Genomic DNA, 21,119 nt, shown 5'->3' on the forward strand with positions numbered 1-21,119 from the left:
TCACACATGGTTTTCTGAAACACTTGCATGGCTGGCAGAGCAGATCTGCTAAGTAGACCTTTCAACCTTAAAAGTATTTCTTGTAGGTAGTACAATCTCATTTTCATTACACGTACATAAGTGTGTCTGCAAGCATAAACTAATTTATTAAAAATAAATCTTGGAAAATTCCTGACAGCTATGTTTTCTGTGAAAACTGTCAGTGGACCGAGCAGACTGACACATACTATTTTAAAAATAGTAGCAAACCAGTGATCTCATGATTACCTTGAATCTTAATTTTTTGCTCCTTTCAAGCCTTTCTCTGGCTTGTCCTTCCCTACAAAGGGGGCTTGCTGTGTCTGCCTCAGCTTCTCTTCCTGGTGGGAGAGCCTAAGTGGAAACAAGTTCTCGGAGTGGTATTTTCCAGGCAAGGTCAGTCCCTGATTGAGAGCAGGGTTGACCTTCCTAAAATACTCCTGTAACAGCTGAAGGAGTTTCACCTCACAGAGTCATGCAGCATCATCAGTGCCCATCATGGAGAGAGTAGCAAAGCTGCTACCTTTGGTCCAGAGTGTGGTTTGAATACCTTAAGCAGCTCGCATGTCTTTAGGATGGTATAGATGCTACCAGGGTTGGAAAGTAACCCTGAACTTTTCTAAAATCAGTGATTTTAAGCCTCTGGGCTCACCTTGAGGATAGCTGTAATGCCATGGTGTTCAGGTCAGAATTTATGGCCGACAGATGGTGGTGCCCGCAGCACAGTTGCAGCAATGGTTAGAGCACTTGTGTGATCTGGACCAAGCAGTCTGGTGTCTACTCCTCCAGTCTTACATGGACAAGGTGTTCTACTCTGAGTAAGTTTGGGAGAATGAGACACACACACTTGAGTCACTTGCTTTCCATGACTTAGTAACATGCTCTGCGTTTAATCCCTAGTCTGCATCTGCTCTGACGGTGATGCAGAATGAAACCCAATGCTGAAACTAATGAGAACTCAGCTTCATCAAAAAACGTCTTCTGACCAAACTAAGTACTTCCTTGGGCTAGTCGTGCCCTCAAAGGAACTGGTTGTGGAACCATAGATCTTTTTTTGTTGTTGCTGAGAGGTTTTTTGTTACACTGCCTACATTTGAGATTGTGTTATTCAGAATCATACAGAACAATGAGATTTTCACAGACTGAAATTACAATTAAACTGTAATTTTTCAGAAATGAGGAAGACAGGTCTGCTGCTAGATACGGGGAGAATAGTGACAATGATTGTATGTCTTTCAAACCCAGTTTTAAAATATTCTGCAGGGAAATAAACAATATTGTATTTACAGTGTGTGAACCAGCATGTTTTAGATATGTCTGTCTGCAGAAGAGAAATCCCACTTGGAAACTCATAGTGATTAATAATGTGGGACTCAGATATTGAGAGTTCTAGTGTTGATTCATACAGTGTACCGATAATCTCTGTGAGACATTGAAGAAACATTGGACAGATCAACATTCCTAGAAGTTATTGAAAAGTTGTTTAACAAGTAAGGCACATTTAAAGACTGGTTTAGGGTGTTTGTGTGCCCTAAAATCAGGAAATCAGAAAGCAAGTTGTTTTCTAAGCTACCTGCATATGGCCACGCTGGCTTGCCGTGTTCTGAGATGGAAATGACCTGGTGGTAATTTAGGTCAGCATGCCTTTGTACATCTGGTGGGCTGTAGCAGCTTAATTCGTGAGTCACTTTAACTCCAGTTCCCCGTGCACATGCCTCTGTGCCAGTGCAGCCTTACAAGGGCACAGTGTTGGTGGAGGAACATGGTGGCATTCAGAAAATATGATCTGTCTGTTAAGTGATAGAGCAATTGAACACCCAAGTAAAGCAGGGTGTAAAATGAAAGCTTCTTGCTCCCCAGTTATACACGCTGTGTCAGGAAGCATGCAGATGTATAGAGATCAGAGAAAACTCTATGTGTCCTGTTCTTCTCTTGTTCTCTTCCTCTAGTGTGGATGAGGACAGGCTTTTCCTGAACTTAACTCCATAATGATGTGTTATTTCCTCATTGAAGCTCCTTGCCTTCCATCTCCCTTTGTCTAATTTTGATTTTCATAATTTTCTTTATCAATGCCTACATTAATTTTGTTGAAACAAGATCTGGAGTCGTCTCAAAGCCACACGGTTCCCCTTGTGTGGCTTTCTCTCTCCTAACCTTAGGAAGCAGGCAGCAGGGCTGTTGGTCGCAGCAGGATTCCTTGCAGTAACACCCTGCGCGTGTCTCCTCCCCCCGCCAGCTCCCCGAGCATATGGTTAGTTGCATGTTCTCCCTTCTACATCACTCATTTTTTATCCCTCTTAGCACATAGGGTCTGTGCTTCCAAGTGTGAGCAGGCTTTGATGCTGGAAGAATTTATTTGTAAAACATCTCTTGGAGAGAATTTACGTACACAGTGTGTCATTCAGCTTTGGGACGTCTGAGTGGCAGCTGTTTTACAGACAGAGGATTTAGGACAGGTTCTTTGAGAATAACCCTCCTTTGCTTCTGCCTAGGGTGTTTTGTTTTGTTTTTCAGGGCGGGGAGAGGTGATGGTGGTTTGGTGGGCCTTTTTGCACTCTTGTTAATCACAAAACAAGGGACAAGTATTGAGCATATGTGTTGGAACAGTTAAAAGGATGTATATTTTTCCTGCATTGCTCAAAAAAGAGGTGAGGATAGTACACTGAGGGGAAAAAAGTCTTGCTGGGTTTGGGGTTTTAAACTAATCCCTAAGAGCTGTATTCTTACATGGAAAGTATTGTAACGTAATGGGCACATATATATTGTTCAGGCAGTTATTTAAAGGTCTTATTTCTCTTTTGGAGAGGATCACTTGCAAGTACTTAATTTCTTGTACGTATGTACTAATTTCCTTTTTTGCTCTCTAGGTAAAAGCATGGATGAAATTAAGAAGTTGCTGTTGTTGGTTCTGGGATGTGCTGTGCAGGTGAACATTAATTAAAAGCTTGAAAAATAAGATTTTTTTTTTTTTTTAATCTCTTCACTGAGAAAATCCACCCAAACATTAGTGCTGTATGAACAAGTCTGCAGCCTAAGACAGCTTGTAAGCTGAGTTTGTGAGAAGGCACAATAGGTGAATTAAAGTAGTGCAGGGGAAAGGAAGCACGCTTTGTGTTAGCAGTAGCCTCAGTTTTTTGCCAGTGCTTAATCAGCCACAGTATATATACTCTTGCAACCAAGCAGTCGTCTACTTTCATAACAAAGTGGGGAGAGATAAGCTTTGAACAATCTTGATTTGATGTCAATATTGTTCTTGGTTTATTTTCTTACTGTTTTAAAATATAGAATGGAACAGTACGTATTAATGCCAAACAAATAGGTAAGCTGATAGTCTGAACATTTGTTTGTTTAATCCTGATTTTATTAGTATAATCTTTTGATTAAATATTACATGTAGAAAATAAAAAATGAATGGTTACTTTGGATATTCATGTGGGGATTTTATACTGCATTTGTTAAAATGAGTAGGCAATGTATAAGGGAACTCCCCAGAAACGCAGGACAGTCACCAGATAAAGAAATCAGTGTTCTGACCAGCAAACCTCTGTGGCGATAACAATAGAGGCATTGCGGGCCAGCCTTTGCCTATAATTGACCTTCTTTGTAGGTCTGTCTGCTGTTTTTGTCATGCCTTAGGACACTTCCTCTGCTCAGCTGTGTCAAGTCAATTATGTCAGGGTAAAGCTGCCTACATACGGCTGCTCTGAACTATCTCAGCGTTGCATTGCAGCTCGAAGAATACAGGTCGGGTTTGGCAAGCTGCTGTGCGTCCTCAGTCTCCACTTATAGGCATGAGGTTCTTCCCAAGGAAGGGAATGGTTGACACTCAGAACCAGACCCCGTTGGACATTGTAAATGAGTTATAAAAAACTTCAAGTAATGCTTAACTTCTCTGCAATGTAGAGTTGTGACAAGAAGGCAGTAATATTGTTAGCGTACAACCAGGTACAGATAGCAGATGACTGCCCCTTTTAAAGCTTTCAGTAAAAGATTTACTAAAACCTGTTTGTCTGAAATGTCACTCGTTTTTATCCAGCGTGTTTCCCAACTTCATTTTTTTATCTAAAGCACCTGTTGATTTAGTGCAACAAGCAACATTATGCATTGATGTGAGTAGTATCTGAAGTGATGCATCTCTTTTCACTGCCAAAACCAAGGAAACTGCAAACAGCAAAGCAGACGGGATAAACGATGCAGTGTAAATGTAGGTTTATATTTGTGCAGCTCCATTAACGAGCTGTGATGATTTTCTGCAGCTGTTGCCACACTTCTTGATCTCATTGCACATTGACCTTGTTTTTAAAGAGCAAAACCAGCCATTTAACTTGGCCTTAATTGTACTGATTGTAAAAAGTTTAAATAATTTAATGCATAATTCGGCTCATGCTGCATATGGAGCGCTGAAGTGATATACTTTGTAGTGTGACACATTGTAGATCTTGAACATTTTGTTGTTAGCAATGTGGGGATTTTTTTTAATGAAAAATTGTGCAGTAAGCTTAGGATATACAGCACTGTTTCATGACTCGTTTTCTTTTAAAAGTGTGAAAGAAAAGAAGAGTTTATTGAAAGAATAAAACAACTGGATATTGAAACCCAAGCCGCCATTGTGTCACACATTCAGGAGGTGGGACCCTTAGTATTGTCTATTTTGACTTTGTCTCTCCCTTCCTTGACTTAACGGGTTGATTTTTGCTGTGAAATATTAATGCTTGGTATTTTATAATGGACTCATGAACTTCACAGAAACTGCTATCAAATTATAAGATGAAATGATAGGCGCTGGGAACATTACTTGGCTCAGTGGTCTTTTAAAGAGATGCAGTGGTAAATGCCTTGCTCTCCAGTTATAGGCTATGTCAAAGGAATTGGTGTAAGGATACACGTGCGGTATTTCTAGAAAGCGTGTATGGCTTAGAAGCTGCAGCGCGCCTTGCAGCACTTGGTGCAGGCACTTAGTCCCCAAGTGCTGCGTTAAGTGAGACGCAGGCTCCCCAGTGGGTTGCTTTGGGTAGTGGCCTGTGAGCTCAGGTGGTCTCTGAAAGTGCACTCTGCAGCTGAAATTGGGCAGATACTCTGTTTTTAAAGAGAAGTTTGATCCAGTGATGAGTTTCTTGGACTTGTAGGTGTTAGGAGCCAGCTTGCTTTGGAGACCCAAAGGGGAGCCACGTGAAAATAGTCCCCGCTGGGTGTGCCTCACCAGGAGCCGGCACTGGTATCAGTGCGTGCAGGTGTGGAAAGCCCAGTACGCTCAGATTTGAGGAGCTAGTAGTCAAAGGAACTTTTTTCTTTAGCATTTAAAGAAATAGTTCCACTTAAAAAAAAAAATCATGATGAACAAAGCACATGGTTATGGCAAAATTCGAAACAGTATTTAACTGTGCTCGAGAGACTTGTCTGACATTTCTGCTAAATCATTCAAAGGAATTTGGTTTGGGTGACATAGTAGTTGAAAGGTACATTACTAGCAGCCACCAGAGACCTTTCTGCTAAAGGCAGCTCCTCCCAGCCATATCAGCTGTGAATTGCAAATTCATTGAAAGCAGGGCTGCTTCTTAGTGAGACACCAGCCTAACTGTTCAGCATGGGATCAGCCCCTTCAAATCCCGGTGGTGACCACCTCAGTGCTTGCAGTGAGATGGTTGTAATACGCAAGTGCATGTGCTATTAATCATAGTATGTATCTGATAACTTCAAAAAATCAGCCTTAAAAACCCTAAAAAACCCCCAAAATACCAGAAATTGCTGGGTAGCGTTACAATTAAGGTAGTGGTGTTTGTTACTTGCAACCTGTTTTTGGTGAAATGTGGTGTTTTTTTTAATTGATCAGTAGAAGAACCTGGGGGATGCAGCGTATACAGCAAACAAATTTACAGATCGACCAGTGGAAAGATGGTTTTTTTGTTCCTGTTCCTAGGTGACTCACAACCAGGAGAACGTCTTTGACTTGCAGTGGCTGGAGCTCCCCGATATGGCCCCAGAAGAACTGGAGTCTCTCTCCAGGAATATGGTTTTCCACCTCAAGAGGCTCATTGATGAGAGAGATGAATGCACAGAAGTACAATATCTTATCTCTCCCACGCTGAAGCAGCAGATGCAGGCTCTGTTCATTCACTTGTGTCTTGTGCACTGGGTTTCTATTTCTTCTGCACTTTCTTCTGTGACGTTGTCTTGAGATTTTTTTTCTCTGCATGTCTGTTCAGTCTGAACACTGCTTGCCTGTCTCTCCATTGTTATGGGTTCCAGTGTCGTCTTTAGTTTTTTTCAGTGTGAGGCTGGCCCTACCCGACTCATCAGTTACTTTCCCTTCAGATCTCTGGAGGAGGGTTCTTCTCTTTTAACCTGTAATTTTCTGTTATGCTTTCGTCTGTGATTGTGTTAGTTTAAACTGTTAGTTGTTATAGGTTTTTAGGAATTCTGCAAACAAAACAGATGCTTATTTTGAGCATTGAAAGGGGAGTGTTTCAGTGGTCTGAGCACAGTGGAGATTCCTTTCCTCCTCTTTATAACCTCTCCTTCTGACTGTCACTTGGATTCTGTATAATGCCAGGCTAATATTTTTCTACATTTATAAGTAATTTTTAGATAATTGAAATACAAAGTATAATTATATTATTTGCATCTTGACAGTAGATAATTCTCTGTACTTCCAGGTCATCGTAGATCTCACTCAAGAACGAGATTATCTGCAGTCTCAGCAACCACCAAGTCCTCTGAAAGCACCAAGTCCAGATTCTTCACCAAACTCAGCCAGTCCTCTTTCTAATGAAGACAAACAGCACCTTGCAGTTGAGCTGGCAGACACAAAGGCTAAATTGAGAAGAATCCGGCAGGAGCTGTGAGTCACCAGTGATTCTAGAGACACTTGTATATGAAGTCTTGTGTGTCCTGTAAATGCAGGTGCCTGTCTGTTCCAGGCACTGGCTTCTATGAGAGATCTCTTTTGTTCATAGTAGTAGGAAGCTAGTCTGGGTATTTCTTCTTTCTTAACTGGTCATGGTTAAATACAAGAGTGATGGCTTCTTCCACTTTTCTTTTTGAGTCTCATATCTCTCTTCCCCTCTTCAAAATGCCGATTGCTAGCTGTGCTTTTTAATTATTAGTGAGAAGTCTAGAGGCCAATGAGGCTAGCTATGGCAGCAGTAGCACCAGCAAGATTTAAACAGATGTACTTGGTATAAAAATAGAGTTGCAAACTCAAATCCGTGATACGTGCATGGAATTGTGAGATAAAACCTGTTGCTTTTATGAAACTTTCATGAGAAAGAGGCTTTATATTGAGAATATGCTAGGAAATTTCTATTTCCTTTCCAGATTCCCAGCAGTGTCTATGTAATCAATATTGTTTCAGGATTTATTACTAAGATTTTTCTAATCCTTTTCAGGGAAGAGAAGTCTGAGCAACTTGGAGATTCTAAACATGAAGTTGAGCAGCTCACTGTAGAGCTGCAAAAACTAAAACAAGAGGTAAGATGGGCTTGTTTTATGTGATGGGCTTCCCTATTTAAAAAGGACTCTTCCAGGGTGAGCTGAAATACTACTATACCTATTTTTTAATGAAGAAATGAAGTTACTCCAGCAGCCTGTTTGATGATTATGGCTATGGCATGGCAATGCTACGCTTTCCACTTAGCTGGGGAGAGCAATCTCATCTGTTCAGTTTGCAAATAGCCTAGTAATGCCTGAAGCTTATGCAGCATCAGGCATTAGAAATGTCCCAATAGGCTGAAGAATCACTCAGTCTTGTAGAGAATAATAGCAGAGCTCTCTTACTCCTGAACCAGGGGAATGCTATTTGCCTACTCTTAAAATAAGCAAGGAAGTAAATAAAAATAAAGTTTAAAGAACGTGCTTTAAAGTATTAACAAAGATTTTTTCCCCTGCTTATTCCTCACTTCTCATAGAATATCCACCTGGCCTCAGATGCTCGCTCTGCCCGAGCATACAGAGATGAGCTTGACTCTCTGAGAGAGAGGGCAGACCGTGTGGAGAGGCTTGAGACAGAACTTGTTCGGTGCAAAGAGAAACTTCACGATGTGGATTTTTACAAAGCTCGCATGGAGGCAAGTAAAAATTGTCAGGAAGGTTTGATGAGTAATTCTTAATGTTTGACTTTTGTTGTGTTACCAGTTCATGTGTCATTTGTCACTGAGCTGACTATAGCAAAACATCAGAGCAAGTGGAGATTTTGTAACATACATCATAGTTATTGGCTTAGCAATATTAAAACTTCTTTCAGTGGCAAGGAGGACTTGGTGCACACAAAAGATAAATACCCATTGGTTTTAATAAACTGCTTAATTCAGCATTATGGGACTAAACAGAGCAGACCTTTTCTGGATGCTGCTTCTACAGAATCCAGACTTTAAGTCTAGCCTTGAAAATTTACTCATAGGTAAAACGCTTGTGTTCCAGAGTTCTTCTCTTGACCAACATTTTAAATGTCATGTATAAATTAGCTAAATGAATGTCTCGGTGTTTTTCCTTAGGGGTTTGTAGCAGATGCAACTGATGTTAAAGTGGCTGGGTGTTTTTAAGTATGACATCGGAGAGCAAATTCTAGCCACTCCTTTTTGCAGCTCTTGCTTACAGTAGAAAGGAGAGAAAATTTGGATATTCTGTAGTCCCCCGAGGAGGGTACGTCAATGAGAAATATATAGCTTTGTTCCAGTAGTAATGCCAGTTACTCAGCTTAGTCACCTGCAGCTATGCCTGTCCTGGAATTATTGATTAACTTAGGTTAAAAGGACTTTGGAGATCATCTAGGCAAACTCATTGCTCATAGCATGGCTGACCTTTGATTTAGGTCAGACTTGCTCTTATTTTCTGTCCTTTCAGTTCTTTGAGCCATTCTCACCTAAACTCCCAGTAATCCACGTACATAATACTTCACCCAAAGTCAGATAAGTGTCCAGACTCGATGAACATCGTATGAAGGTTCAGTAATTGACAACTTCACTGTAATCGGATAAAATCCCAGGTCTAAGGCAGAAGAGTGATGCTGAAACTCGCATTTGCCAGGCCTCTGGCTGAGAATACAGACCTTACTTCTGCTCTATAAATTCTACTTTGTAGGTGATTTTTTTTTTTTCCCCCCCTCTTTCTAACCTAAGGGGCTAGCTAGCTGCTGCGTCTTATGAATAGATTCACTAAAATGGATGGTTATTGAATGTAGTAACAGACTACAAAAGCCTGTCTTCCTTCTCAGGGATTCCCAGTTTACATTAAGAGTCATGAAGCTCTGTCTCCGTCTGTTTCCCTCCCTCAAGCTGGCAAATCAGTCGTATGGTAACCAGGCACTCAAGCTATTAGCATGGCATCCTGGCATTTCCCTTTTGGCTGCGCACTGGAGTCACTTGGCTTCTACCTGCTGCTCGGAGAATGTAGCCAGAGCTAGGAGAGGAGTTTTTTTAGTCTTATCTTCATCTGAGATCAAGGGAGTAGCTATTTCTGTTCGTGAGTTCTCATCCTCCTTGCTTGTCCTGGAGCCAGCATTTTCCTGCTCTGCTGTTTGCATGCTAATCTTGCTTAACATACCATTCAGGAAGGAGACCTCCGCTTCAGTTTCACATTCGTTCCAACGGTCCTCACTTACTCCCTCTTCCACCCTGATGGTTTTTGGTGAAAGTACTGAACGTCAGAGGTGAGTGCTGGCTCTCCAAGGAGTGTGCCGAAGAATATTTCCCATTGATATGACACTTTTCTAATTCTAGGCCACAGCGTGGCCTCTAGCAAAAGTTGTCACTGAGGGGCTGAGCTCTTCTATTGTGCATCAGGGTTGCACAGCTGTCTGCAGGCTGCTCTGGTCTAGAATAGCCCAAGAGTTTCACATTCTTACCACTCCCCCTTCCACCACTGATCAAGCCATGACACAGCCATGGACTGCCAGTGTTGAGCAGTGGTAGCATCAGGCAAACCCCACTGGTTTCATGATTCAGAGGATTCCGTAGGGTGCTACACTGCCTTTTTTATGGTCATGGAGAAGCACAAAGGCTGTGCATAGTAACCAGGATCCAACTTTCCATGGTCCTTTAGTTTTCTGTCTTACCTGTCTCAAGTCCTCCACTCCTCCAAAAGAAAGGTTAATGGCTGGAATCAGTTCACGTCTGCTCAGATTCCTCCCACTCCTTCAAAAACTGTTTGGCTTACAATTGCAAGTTGTAAGGTGCACGGAGGGATGTAAAATGGTAGGTTTTTTACTGCTAGACAGTACAGTGCTAATTCATCTCCTGGCATTTACAGGCTGTGGGTGGCTTCCTAAGCTCTAAGAATGATTTAAAGATCTCTTCCAACCAGATGGTTCTAAGTCTTACAACCTGAACAAATCTCACAAAGGCACAGCAATGAAAATGTAGGTGTGTGAAGTACAGCATAAGCCACTATTTTATGGTAACGTGAGACCTTAAGGCTCATAGAGTCTTGACAGGGTTGTCAATAAGCAGTGACAAGTTGGTAAGTCAGAAGAAAAAGTGGATTTACGTTTGTACATCAGTGCAGAAAGCTATTGAATGAGCACTTAAAAATCTTTTCCTTCTTGTAGTTCACGTACACATTTGGTAGTTTTGAGAAAAGAAATATGGAATGTGCTCCGTGTATGATACCATAACAAAGTTTAGGAATTGCGAGCAAGCTTATAAGTAGTTTCTGAAAGGACATAATACTGATGAGCAGTGGCAACAGAAGATATTTAGGAAGCTATTGCAGCAACAGTGCAAATGGAGCAAGGCTTTCACTGTGTGAACATGTATTTAGGCATGTGTGTTGTTTTCCTTCTCTGTATTTCCTGACAGAGTTGTTCAGAAATGACATTTTAATTTGACCATCGTTCAAGGAACATAGAGATGAATATGTTCTGGAGACCTTCCTGCTGGAGTGGCTTAATGAGGTCATAACTGTCAATGTGGAGGAGCAGGCTTAATGCAGGTCTTGCTCCAAGGAGGTGTTCCTGCCAATGTAAAGCTTCCTTCCAGTATTCCTCTCCACTGAACCTTGTGCTGCTCCGGGAGATCAGATTATTTTCTGAGGCCAGGAAATCTGCCTTTCCTAGTCTCTCTCCTCACTGCAATCACATTTCCATGCAAGATGACAGGAGGAATTTCTGTGACTGTTAAAAAAAGGAAAAGTATCTCTTGTGTGTTTTCATATAGCTGTCCAAGGCAATCACTGATTGTCACAAGGTGTTAACTATGTCATGGCTCAGTGGGGGCAGCTTCTGAACTGTCAGAAGGGAGGGGTTTGAACTCTCTTTAGTAACTGGGACTGGATGAACGTGCAAATTCTCTAGTTTCAGATTTAAACAATCTGATTGCTACTTTAGTTTCTGAAAATGTTTTCAGCAGCAATGCATCATGACTGTGCAGCCACTTGCCTCCAAGGTTAATTGTAACCGTATGAGCACACAATGGACTTTCTTAAGGCTATTTCGAGGCACAGTGATACAAGATCAAACCACAATATGTAATTTATTTTAAAAATTACAAGAGCAGAATTATGTATGTTGATATCAAACCATCATAATTTAAGTGATATAAAACAAAGGGATTTTTTAATCCCATGCATAATAAATCCAGTGTATTTTTTTAAAAATGAAATTCTCAGTGAACTATTTTTGCTGTCAATTTAAAAATAAACTCATAGTTATAAAATAATGTTGGTGGGCTTGTTAAAGAAAAAAAAACCCTTTATTCCAGTGGAAGCTCCACCACCTGCTGACTGTCTAACAAGTGTGATTTGTAGCCAGCCATGTTTCTAGGTTGACTACATTATCCCAGAGACTTCTGTACTGACATGTTTTAGTTAGGATAGTTTTAGCTTCTAGGCTTTGAGCTACAAAGCTCCCATGGAGTAATTATTTAAATGATATGAACTTTCAAATGTTAAGACAACCTCAGATCATGGGTATGCCAGTGAGCAATGTTGACGTTGACATAGCAGGCATTTCCACCAGATTATTAATTTAAGATTTCATCAGAACTGCTTTGAGCTGGCGTGTCCACCCCTCCTGGGCGCTCGATGGAAGGTGCTCAGTCTTCCATATATTGCAGCTTCCAGTGATCTGTGGTTTGTACCAGAGCCCGAGTATGTGCATATGCTTGGCACTTAGCTTGGCTTTTCATGAGACACTAAAATAACTAGTTTCTGCTTGGTAGGCAGTTCAGTGGATAGTTCTGAGGCCATGTTTTCAAGGTCAGACACCACCTTCCTTCTTAGGGTTGTGGTCCCGATTGAATGTGTTGATCTAGCAAAGTAAACTCTTGTCATGTTGCTGTTTAATTACAGGTATTCTGGCAGCTTATATGACGCCCAGCACATTTTGTGTTGTGTACTTCCTCTGGTCTGTCATCTGTTTAGTGTCAGCCTTTTTAGTTTGCCCATCCAGAAGTGACCCTGTAAGATCAGCCTTGGCCCAAGGTGCTGGTTCTATAAAAGTTGTGTTTCAGCATTATTATTATCTTAGCTATTTGCTTACTCGGACATTTTAATTGTGGTGGTTGAACCACATCACAAGCACTGACATACTTGTCCTTTTAATGCTACTGTAGTACAGAAATTTCTTCTCTCATATTTTGCAAGTTGGTAGCTGACCCGCTGGGAGATCAAGGGCATTATGGTACTACATAAGGTAGATTTTCAATATTGTGCCATCTACAGTCAAGATGCAGCAAACAACTAAAGTTACTTGCTATATAAGGCTATTAAATCATGTCCCCAAGTAGTATCAAAAGACAGTGGGAATGGCTGTCATCAGATGCTCCTAACTTGTGCTTTACAGCTATCTTTTTCTTTTTTTTTTCCTTCCTTTTTATTTTTTAGATAACTGAGCAGTTAAGGCTTCTTAAGGCTAATTCTGCCCCCAAAAATGAGAATGTAGTTGCTGATGAAGCAGTGAAGGTGGTTTGCTTATGCCTGGTGATCTCTCAGGAATCTACTTGGTTTGGATGTTTGTGGTCTGAGAGAGCTGACATGAGCACTGATGTCAGCAGAGACTTCACATTTTGAAGACAGTTGTCCAGGAATAAATTTGTCAAGCCATAAGCACTTCATCCTGCATGTATGCGTTTTCTGTTTTTGGAGCAGAGGAAGAGATGGGGAGAGGAGAGAGGAAAGCAAAGAAAGACAGAAGGAAATTTCTTCAGAGAATCCAGTCATCTGCTGCTTGCCCTGTTATACCTCTTCTGGGCAAAAATCCTTCTTGTATCCATTTAATCTTTTAAATGCTGATATTTCCTGCTGTAGAAAATTCTGTCTCTGACTCAAGGTTTATCTGAGGATCAACAAGAGTAAAAGTTTATCAGTGAGGTGTTACAAAATTTTAAATAAGGCTTAATTTAATAAATGTGTTTAAAGCATGACCAAGAATACGCGGCCAGATTTTATACTTCAGACGTTTCATGTTTGTGGAGATGAGGTACTTGAATGCACATGACTTCATTTGTTTCTTTGCAAGGAATGTTCAGAGTGCAGTGTAATTAACTTGTTTCTAATGCTGTGGCTACAGCAGAATAATAAGTTAAACTTGTACGCAGTGAAAACAGGTCCAAAACCTGTGATGGATAAGCAACGTGGCTTGTACAGTTAATGGTTGTGTGTTTGTTGGGGGTGGGGTAGAGAGTCTGTTAGGTGATAAATATAAACCAACTTATTTTAAGTGAATGAAAATTCTGTTCATCAGAGAAACTTTATTGATATGTAAGTATGGTGAAGCAGGGATATGGACATAGTAAGTATTAATGGATGTTACTTCCCAGCATGTTTTGAATACACTATTACATCTCTTGAAAGTAGATTTATTTTGAAATTAGGGGAAACCGGTGACTATGGTGAGTTGATTGAAGAAATTGTATTGTAACAGTGGAATTGGAATTGAACAGTTGCTCTTCTGTGTCTTGAGTCTCTTCACCTCTTGATCTAACCTCGTATAAAGCAAAAGGGACTCCATTAAACTTCGAAAATTCAGGAAGAAACAGTAAAAAATACTAGATTTTTTGCATGAATGACTCGGAGATAATCAAACATAGTATCTCCCATTAAAATATTAGGTAAAAACTTTTTTATGAAACAGAGAAACATGTCGGATTTCTTTTTTGTGTTTTGCAGTGGCAGTTTATCAAAGTCACTTGGCTTTTGAAAAGTCAGTTTATCTAAAGAGATTAACATTGTTCCTCTTTCTTCCTAGGAATTAAGAGAGGAAAACGTGGTATTAATTGAAACAAAGGCCATGGTAGACGAACAACTAAAAATGGCAAGAGCTCGTGGTGATAAGCTGCATGAATTAGAGAAGGAAAACTTGCAGTTGAAGTCCAAACTTCATGATATAGAGCTGGTATGCCCTCTCTGTTCCAGTATGCTGATTTTTTTAACTCCTTTTTTTATGCTAGGTCACAGATTCATGTCACAGAAACCAGTGGCGACAGGCAGATAAACGAACAACACTTTTAAATAGGTCATTAGTTTGAACTTTGCGTACATGAATTCTTGAAATATTATAATGTTAACCGTGTACATATTGCCAGTGCTACTTCATGTGAGACTAATGAATTTAATTTTATGCAAGAAGGTGTATCATAATCTTAAAATATGGATTGTTTTCATGCATATAGATTTTACAATCTCCATTATCAATCAATTAAGTAGCAGTCTCTTAGATAGTGGAAATGAAATCTACGGTAGTAAATGATCCTTCTTTTTGGAAACAAAACCTCCAGCCATTAAGGTGACTTCTAAAAATCCATTACCACCATTACCAAAGACAGAAAAATTCCCAAATTTATTTTTGTGTAAATCAGAGACATAGCTTATTGCTTCATAGACAAGGGAGTGAAACAAGTGGCAGATTATTGTCTACAATTGTTTCCCACTAGAAATAATGAATGCTCTTCCATGTCTTTTATTTCGCTTAACAGTCCTCTTATCCCACTGAGTTTTTGAATCCTTGTGGGTTTAACTGTATGGGGTTTCCAACAGAGTCTGTTGGAAACAAAGATGTTGAAGCTGCTGTGTGGAGTTATGTTTAGTGACTTATTCAGGGCATTATAAGGGTCATGTCATCCTCCAGCTTTTCTAAAGTGGCTGGTCATTTTGAATGATGCTTTTCTGGGTGACTTGATGAATTTTTGGGTAATGCTTTCTGAAAATTTGGGACACTCTGAGGCACCACAAATGCAAATGGCCAAAACAGTCACCAGAAGCAACAGTAGATTCATTCTGGAGATCTGTTTTCTGGATATTTTAAAACCCAAATTGTGGGGCAGATGTTACTCGCCGATCTGTATGACTGGATCCAAATTTGACGTGAGGAGTTGAAGAAACTTAGTAGAATTCAAGATTATGTCTGCAGAGTCTGCAGTGTCTCAGTGTATGGCGCTGCATGTTTTTGAACAGCCTAGCTCTGGAGACAGCTTGAATCCAGCCTGCCTTACTAGTTCTGGCTTATACTGGCCTTAGCATCATCCAGGATGTTCTCACACTCCAGTCATCCTCCCTTCAAGTGTATGATGGACCTGAGATGACTCTGAAGAGGGTCACTTGGGTATCTCCACACTGCATTCTGTGGCAGAGCAAACGTTTAATGTTGTACATGTATTCCAGTGTAAAAGTAAAGTGTTTAATGAGATTCTTCTACCCTCAAAATGTGTGGTGCTTGTAGCAGTTCAACTGACTAGTTGAAGTCTTGCGGCTAAGCTGAATATGCATTTTCACTCATAAGTGTCTTGCACAGGACTGGGACACGGACAAGAAGAGAATTGAAGAGCTGCTGGAGGAGAACACAGCCTTGGAGATTGCACAGAAACAGAGCATGAATGAGTCTGCACATCTAGGCTGGGAACTAGAACAACTGTCTAAAAGCACAGATATTGCAGATAGTGAGTACTAGCTGGAGTAGCTGTTTTTGTGTTCGTGGTCTCTTGAAGAGTAGACAGGTTGGTTGACTTGAGACAGCAACAGAAGTGGACCTTCCTTCTTTCAGCCAGTTGATTCGGAACTTAGTTTTTCAGAACTTCTAAAATTTATTCATTAAGGTTTCTTTGACTTTCTTTTGAAAGCATTGAAATGTTTTTCTTTTATTTTGTTCATCACTGAGAGAGTGACTTTTAATTAAAATGATAAAAAGAATGGGGGGGGTGGGGGGGGGAAGAAAGCTTTGTAAATGACACAGCAGAAATGTCACACCAAACACTGGATGTTTCTAACTGAATGGCTGGCAGGAGTCTGTGATCTTTGGTATTCTTTAGTACAATTAGTACAGACGATTAGCTGGTCTTTAAGTCCCAGGAAGTAGTGTATGCTGAAGTCATTTATTTTTACTAGTTACTGAAATATGTGTACAGTTAAAATAACTGGCTGATTAATTTTTTTGAATGGTTGATTTGATTTCCATAACTATCTCAAACATAACTAATGCTTCCTTCACTAGTCAGGTTTTAGCATTGGTTTCTGTATTTAACATTCATTCTGTCTATAATACCAGCCTAGATAACAATGCTAAATGGAACTTGGGAAATATAAGCTATTTTGTGCATTTCAGTGTGCAGCTTTTATTGATTACTCACTTGATTCTGCTAAGACTCGCATGTTTGGCTTTGTGTACCAGGAACAGTTTAACTTGGAAACAAAGGAACAAGTTAGAGTAAGCAGATGCTCTGTTTTCAGTAAAGCTGTCTAGAAGAATAGCTTTGTTTTACAAAATCACTGATTGAGTCCCTGACACCAGCTCTCAAAGATACTTGCTGTCTAGGGTCTGACTTGTCTTTACTGATATTAATGGCTAAATGCAAAGCGGGTTTACCTTATCCTCAGAAATGAACGGCAGGCACTCTGTTCCTCCTTACATGTAATCAAGGGTGTGGCTTACTACAGTGGGGAAAAAAAATTTTCAAAACTTACAAATTTTGATGAAGAGTGTTTCAGAAAAATGTAAAACTGTCTTATTTTCTGGCTTGCTTCAAACAGCAAGTTTTGCCCCCTCCCCAATTTGCTTTCAAAGTGATGAACAGAAGGAAGGATACTAGTTTTATTTTGTTAACTCTTATTCATTTCTGTTAAGCATAACTTTCAAAACTTGCTCAACAGAGTGGTTTAAAAAATGAAAAAATGAGATTCCTTCACTGCACTGATGCTTAGCATTTTAGCACTGGAGCTCCAGAAACCCTCTGATGAAGTAAGAGGAACTGAGAACATCAGTAACCTTTTGTAGTCAGAAGGAAAAAAAAAAGAGTGAAGGAAGCCTGATTTTTAAAAACTGGAAAACATTAAACTTTAAAACTTTAAATTAATTCACAGAAGTCCTGTCGTACTTTTACAATAATTCTTTTTAATGAGCTCCGTTTCACTGCATGCCGCTGTTCTGAATCCAGCTTGTTTGTACAAATAGGGACAGTCTGCAAATAATTTTTTTTTTTTAAAACCTCCTGTTCTTGGGTTTCAAGCTGAGTTTGCAAAAGTGGCAGATAGCACAAGATTTTATGTGCTAGTTCGGAATATATTATTCAAAATCATTTAAAAAATAAGCATGGGAGAAAGTAATTTAGATGGGCTCTGCTTCAGGACAGAATTCAACTGGAATATTTAGTTAATGTTTACTGTTTGAGTCTTCATTTGACCAAATTCTCCAGATGATGCTCCATAAAAGAGACAAACGGGATTTTATCGTTCTCAGGAACTTGCAAGTTCTAAAGTATGCAGTGTACTGTACCTAACAGCACTGGCTATTTATTTAGCAGGAGTGAATAATTTTCTGAAACTTAAAGACAATTGTTAAAGTCAATTTCATATGGAATGTCGTTCTGAGGTGAAGGGTAGCAACTATTCCATGTGAAACAGAGGGCTGCTCTTACAGCTATTCAGGTGATGAACACGGAAGTGAACAGAACAATGAGGCTTTGGTGCTGGTAGTTAAGGCCAAGAGGTAGAGACTTCTGCTCTACAAACAAGTAGAGTAAAATAACACCTCTGTTGTAAAACTTGGATAAATTTTGTTAGTTCTGAGGCTTCAGCTTCAGGCTCTTCGCTATGATCAACATTCTAATGGATGTCCTGTGCTTGGTAGTAAAATATCCTTCCTGATTCAACATATTCCTGGTGAAGTAGCTGTGAAGATAAGCTTTGGAACTCGCTTCTGTAAGAAATTTTTACAGGAGTAAATATGATTGAATACCTAAATTTTCACTAGCTTTTGGAAGCACACCATCTTGGTGTTTTAACAAACATTTCGCAGTGGTTTACTTTTTGCCTCAATTTCCTCTAATGGAAGTATGAGGTATCGAAGTGTATTTTGCTACTATCATTAAACATCCTACTAAGATGGCTAAAGTAACTTCAAGATTAGAAAACTTAAGTAACTTTTAAGATGGTTATCTGTTCAGATACATCCCTATTTATTAAAGGTCTCAATTGTTACCTGTGACACTGACTTCTCTTTCTAACACTTAGCAGTTTAGCTGAAATGGTAAGTATCTGACTACAGTTATCTTCATATAAGTGAATCTTGGGAGCTAGAAATGGAGATGTTTGTCAATTGGTTAGTGCCACCTTCTGATTCTCATGTTTTTCAACAGCCAGAAAGCCCTTTGTGTTTGAGTTGAATGAATGTGCTTCCAGTCGAATACTGAAGCTAGAGAAGGATAATCAGAGCTTGCAGAACACAATCCAAGAGCTGAGAGATGCCTCCTTGACCTCCAGAGAGAGCAGCCTGAAGTTCATGGAACTGGAAAAGGAAAATCAACAGCTTAGCAAAAAGGTAATTTGCTCACAGCAACAAACAGAGCTCTTTGGTTTTTAAACACAGTGTACGCAGGGCTGTACAGCATTCCTGAATGGTGAGGCATTGCAGAGAATTCACCCATGTTCCCTAGAAGCCTGGGCAGATTTTTGGACCCATCTGTTTAATTGTCTTCTAACATTGGTGTATCCTGTTGCCTTCTACTTCACTGGTACTGAAGTGCATCATTGTAGGCAGAAGTAACTGTTCCTGTTTCTTAAAAGCTGACCCCTGTTAGATGGTGCTGTTGATTGTGTCCCTTTTTGTTGTCTTATGGCAGTCACTACTAGGCAAGAAAGCCATGGCTATATTGAAATATTTTGTTTATTTCAAAGTTTTAATATTGTTTCCATGTAAGTCAAATAAATCTCACAGGTGAATTTAAGTTAGCATATTTTTAAGTAAGTCTTTTTTGCTGTCTGTAGTCCTGCATCAGCTGTTTGTCTTGTCCTTTTTGCTATTAGAGATTCTGTAGTGTCTCCCTCTCTGCAAAGGTCTGGATTCTTTTAATCTTTCTAACAAACATGCAGGTCATCACTTTTTATTTTTATATGTATGTGTGTTACACTCCACTACTAGCTCTGATTACATTTAAGCTCAAAAGCCAGCTCAGTGCTTGTTCTTGTGAAACAGCGCTCAGTTCTTCTCCAACCTCTAGCTTTATTTTTGTCTGGTGAGTAACTTGTATCCTGAAGTCTAATCAGTTGAGCCAAGTGCTGGTGGGGAAAGAAGATGGTTGCTGGTCTGAGTATAAAAAATTCCAGTGTCAGTATTTTCTTCCTTGTTACTCCCTTTGCTAAATCATCCGGAATATAAGGCTCATTTCTCCTTTTCCCATTACTGCCTGTGCACGTGTGAAACACTGATACAAAGAATTCAGTCTTCTCTGGCCTGCCTATGGGCTAACTGTTTGCTTTATAGAACAAGTGGAGAGAGAATATGGATATGAAATGCTGGTCCTGGATTACCATTATTGTAACTAGCAGAGTGCCAGTGTCTCTGCCAAGGAGAACGGGTATCCATGACTGCATCATTCCATCTTCTGGAGAGATTCTTTTGCCAAGTTGAGAGACCAGTTCTGCTTCTTGGCGTTCTTCTGTGAACAGTGAAAACTGTAAAAATTCAGTTCACTGTACTCCTCCTTCCATAATCCCATTTATGATCTGTTATGTGATTCACTCCAACTGTAATTCACATACTTAAAATTTGAGATCAAGGCATATAAAGCACTCAGCAGATTCCTGTGGCGTACAGCACTTTAAGTCATTTGAACAACTGTGGTCAACCTTTGACTTTGCCCCAGGCACATTCTTGTGGGCACCTCTTGTTATGGCACTGTATTGGTGCCAAAAGTTGCGATTCCAGAATCAGTCTGCTGGTTTTGATGATGAATGCATTGACATGGTAGGACCACCTACAGGGCTGGTAGTTAAATAAGGCAAAACGCAGTAGCTGGGAATGCCTGTGTGGTGAAAGAGGAACACTGTATGTATCAGACCAATGAGGAAAAAAATGGAGGTAAAAATACTGCTATTAAGAGAAATTGAGCTCTTTATCAGAGAAACACAGAGTATGATCAGAGCTGTTGACTGAATACCACAGGCTGGTCAAGGTGTTGATGGACTCCACCTCCCATTCAGGGAGATTTAGGGAAAAAAGGTAGTTAGGCAGTGTTTTATAGTCTGTGGAAGGCATACAGTTGTCTCTTGGTGTACAGAGACCTGATACCTGATATGTAAAATAATCTTGATTTGAGATGATTTAATTTGTTTAGTTTCCTTTTTTAACGTCTTTTTGTTATTTCTCTCACACATGTATTAGAGATATGAATGTCCACAGGAGGATGTGCTAGGGGAAAAGGGATAATAGGGGAGGTCTGGTTCATTGCAGAATGATTGCTACAGTAGGCAGAGAAGAGAGCAACATTTCTTAAGGCCTGCTGAAGACAAGCATTTATAAAGTCAGAGGACAAGAGATAAAGGAGTGTTTTTTCTCCTGTGTGCTTGTGGGGGGGTTTTTTTGTAACTTTCCTGAGATACCCATGGTAAAATCTTGCCTCCTTCAAGATGTTTAACTGCAGTCAGATTTCATCCGCTGACTAAGGCTTTCAAGAATAGTTGTTCAAATATGTGTAGCTTTCTACTGATCCAGTGCTTGGAAGGATCATGTAGCCAGAACAAGATTATTCAGGTAGTACAATAGGAGATAATATGAAGGAGAAGTCACGTACATATTTTTTTCCCTTCCTTGCAAGGTTTTCAGAGGAGCTAATAATAGAAAACGCTCTTTTCAGGCACAGTCAAGCAGCAGCAGTCCTAGTACCTATCTGTTTTCTCTGCATTCC

At 40.0% G+C, this 21,119-nt stretch overlaps 1 protein-coding gene across 1 annotated transcript in view; it reads left to right on the forward strand.

Annotated features, from left to right (window-relative positions):
• Positions 1-2,890: 2,890 nt before the first annotated feature.
• The window catches only part of CCDC88C (coiled-coil domain containing 88C), a 47,977-nt gene continuing 29,748 nt past the window's right edge, over positions 2,891-21,119 (forward strand). Inside the window, exons 1-9 of the mRNA XM_010134304.1 lie at positions 2,891-2,944; positions 4,562-4,645; positions 5,936-6,076; positions 6,672-6,856; positions 7,404-7,485; positions 7,923-8,081; positions 14,195-14,341; positions 15,737-15,885; positions 18,577-18,754. Coding sequence (XP_010132606.1) covers positions 2,894-2,944; positions 4,562-4,645; positions 5,936-6,076; positions 6,672-6,856; positions 7,404-7,485; positions 7,923-8,081; positions 14,195-14,341; positions 15,737-15,885; positions 18,577-18,754 — 1,176 coding nt within the window. The 5' untranslated portion in view covers positions 2,891-2,893. The remainder of the gene's footprint in view (positions 2,945-4,561; positions 4,646-5,935; positions 6,077-6,671; positions 6,857-7,403; positions 7,486-7,922; positions 8,082-14,194; positions 14,342-15,736; positions 15,886-18,576; positions 18,755-21,119) is intronic.

Source organism: Buceros rhinoceros, unplaced genomic scaffold, assembly GCF_000710305.1.
Source record: "Buceros rhinoceros silvestris isolate BGI_N320 unplaced genomic scaffold, ASM71030v1 scaffold22574, whole genome shotgun sequence".
NCBI lineage: Eukaryota > Metazoa > Chordata > Aves > Bucerotiformes > Bucerotidae > Buceros > Buceros rhinoceros.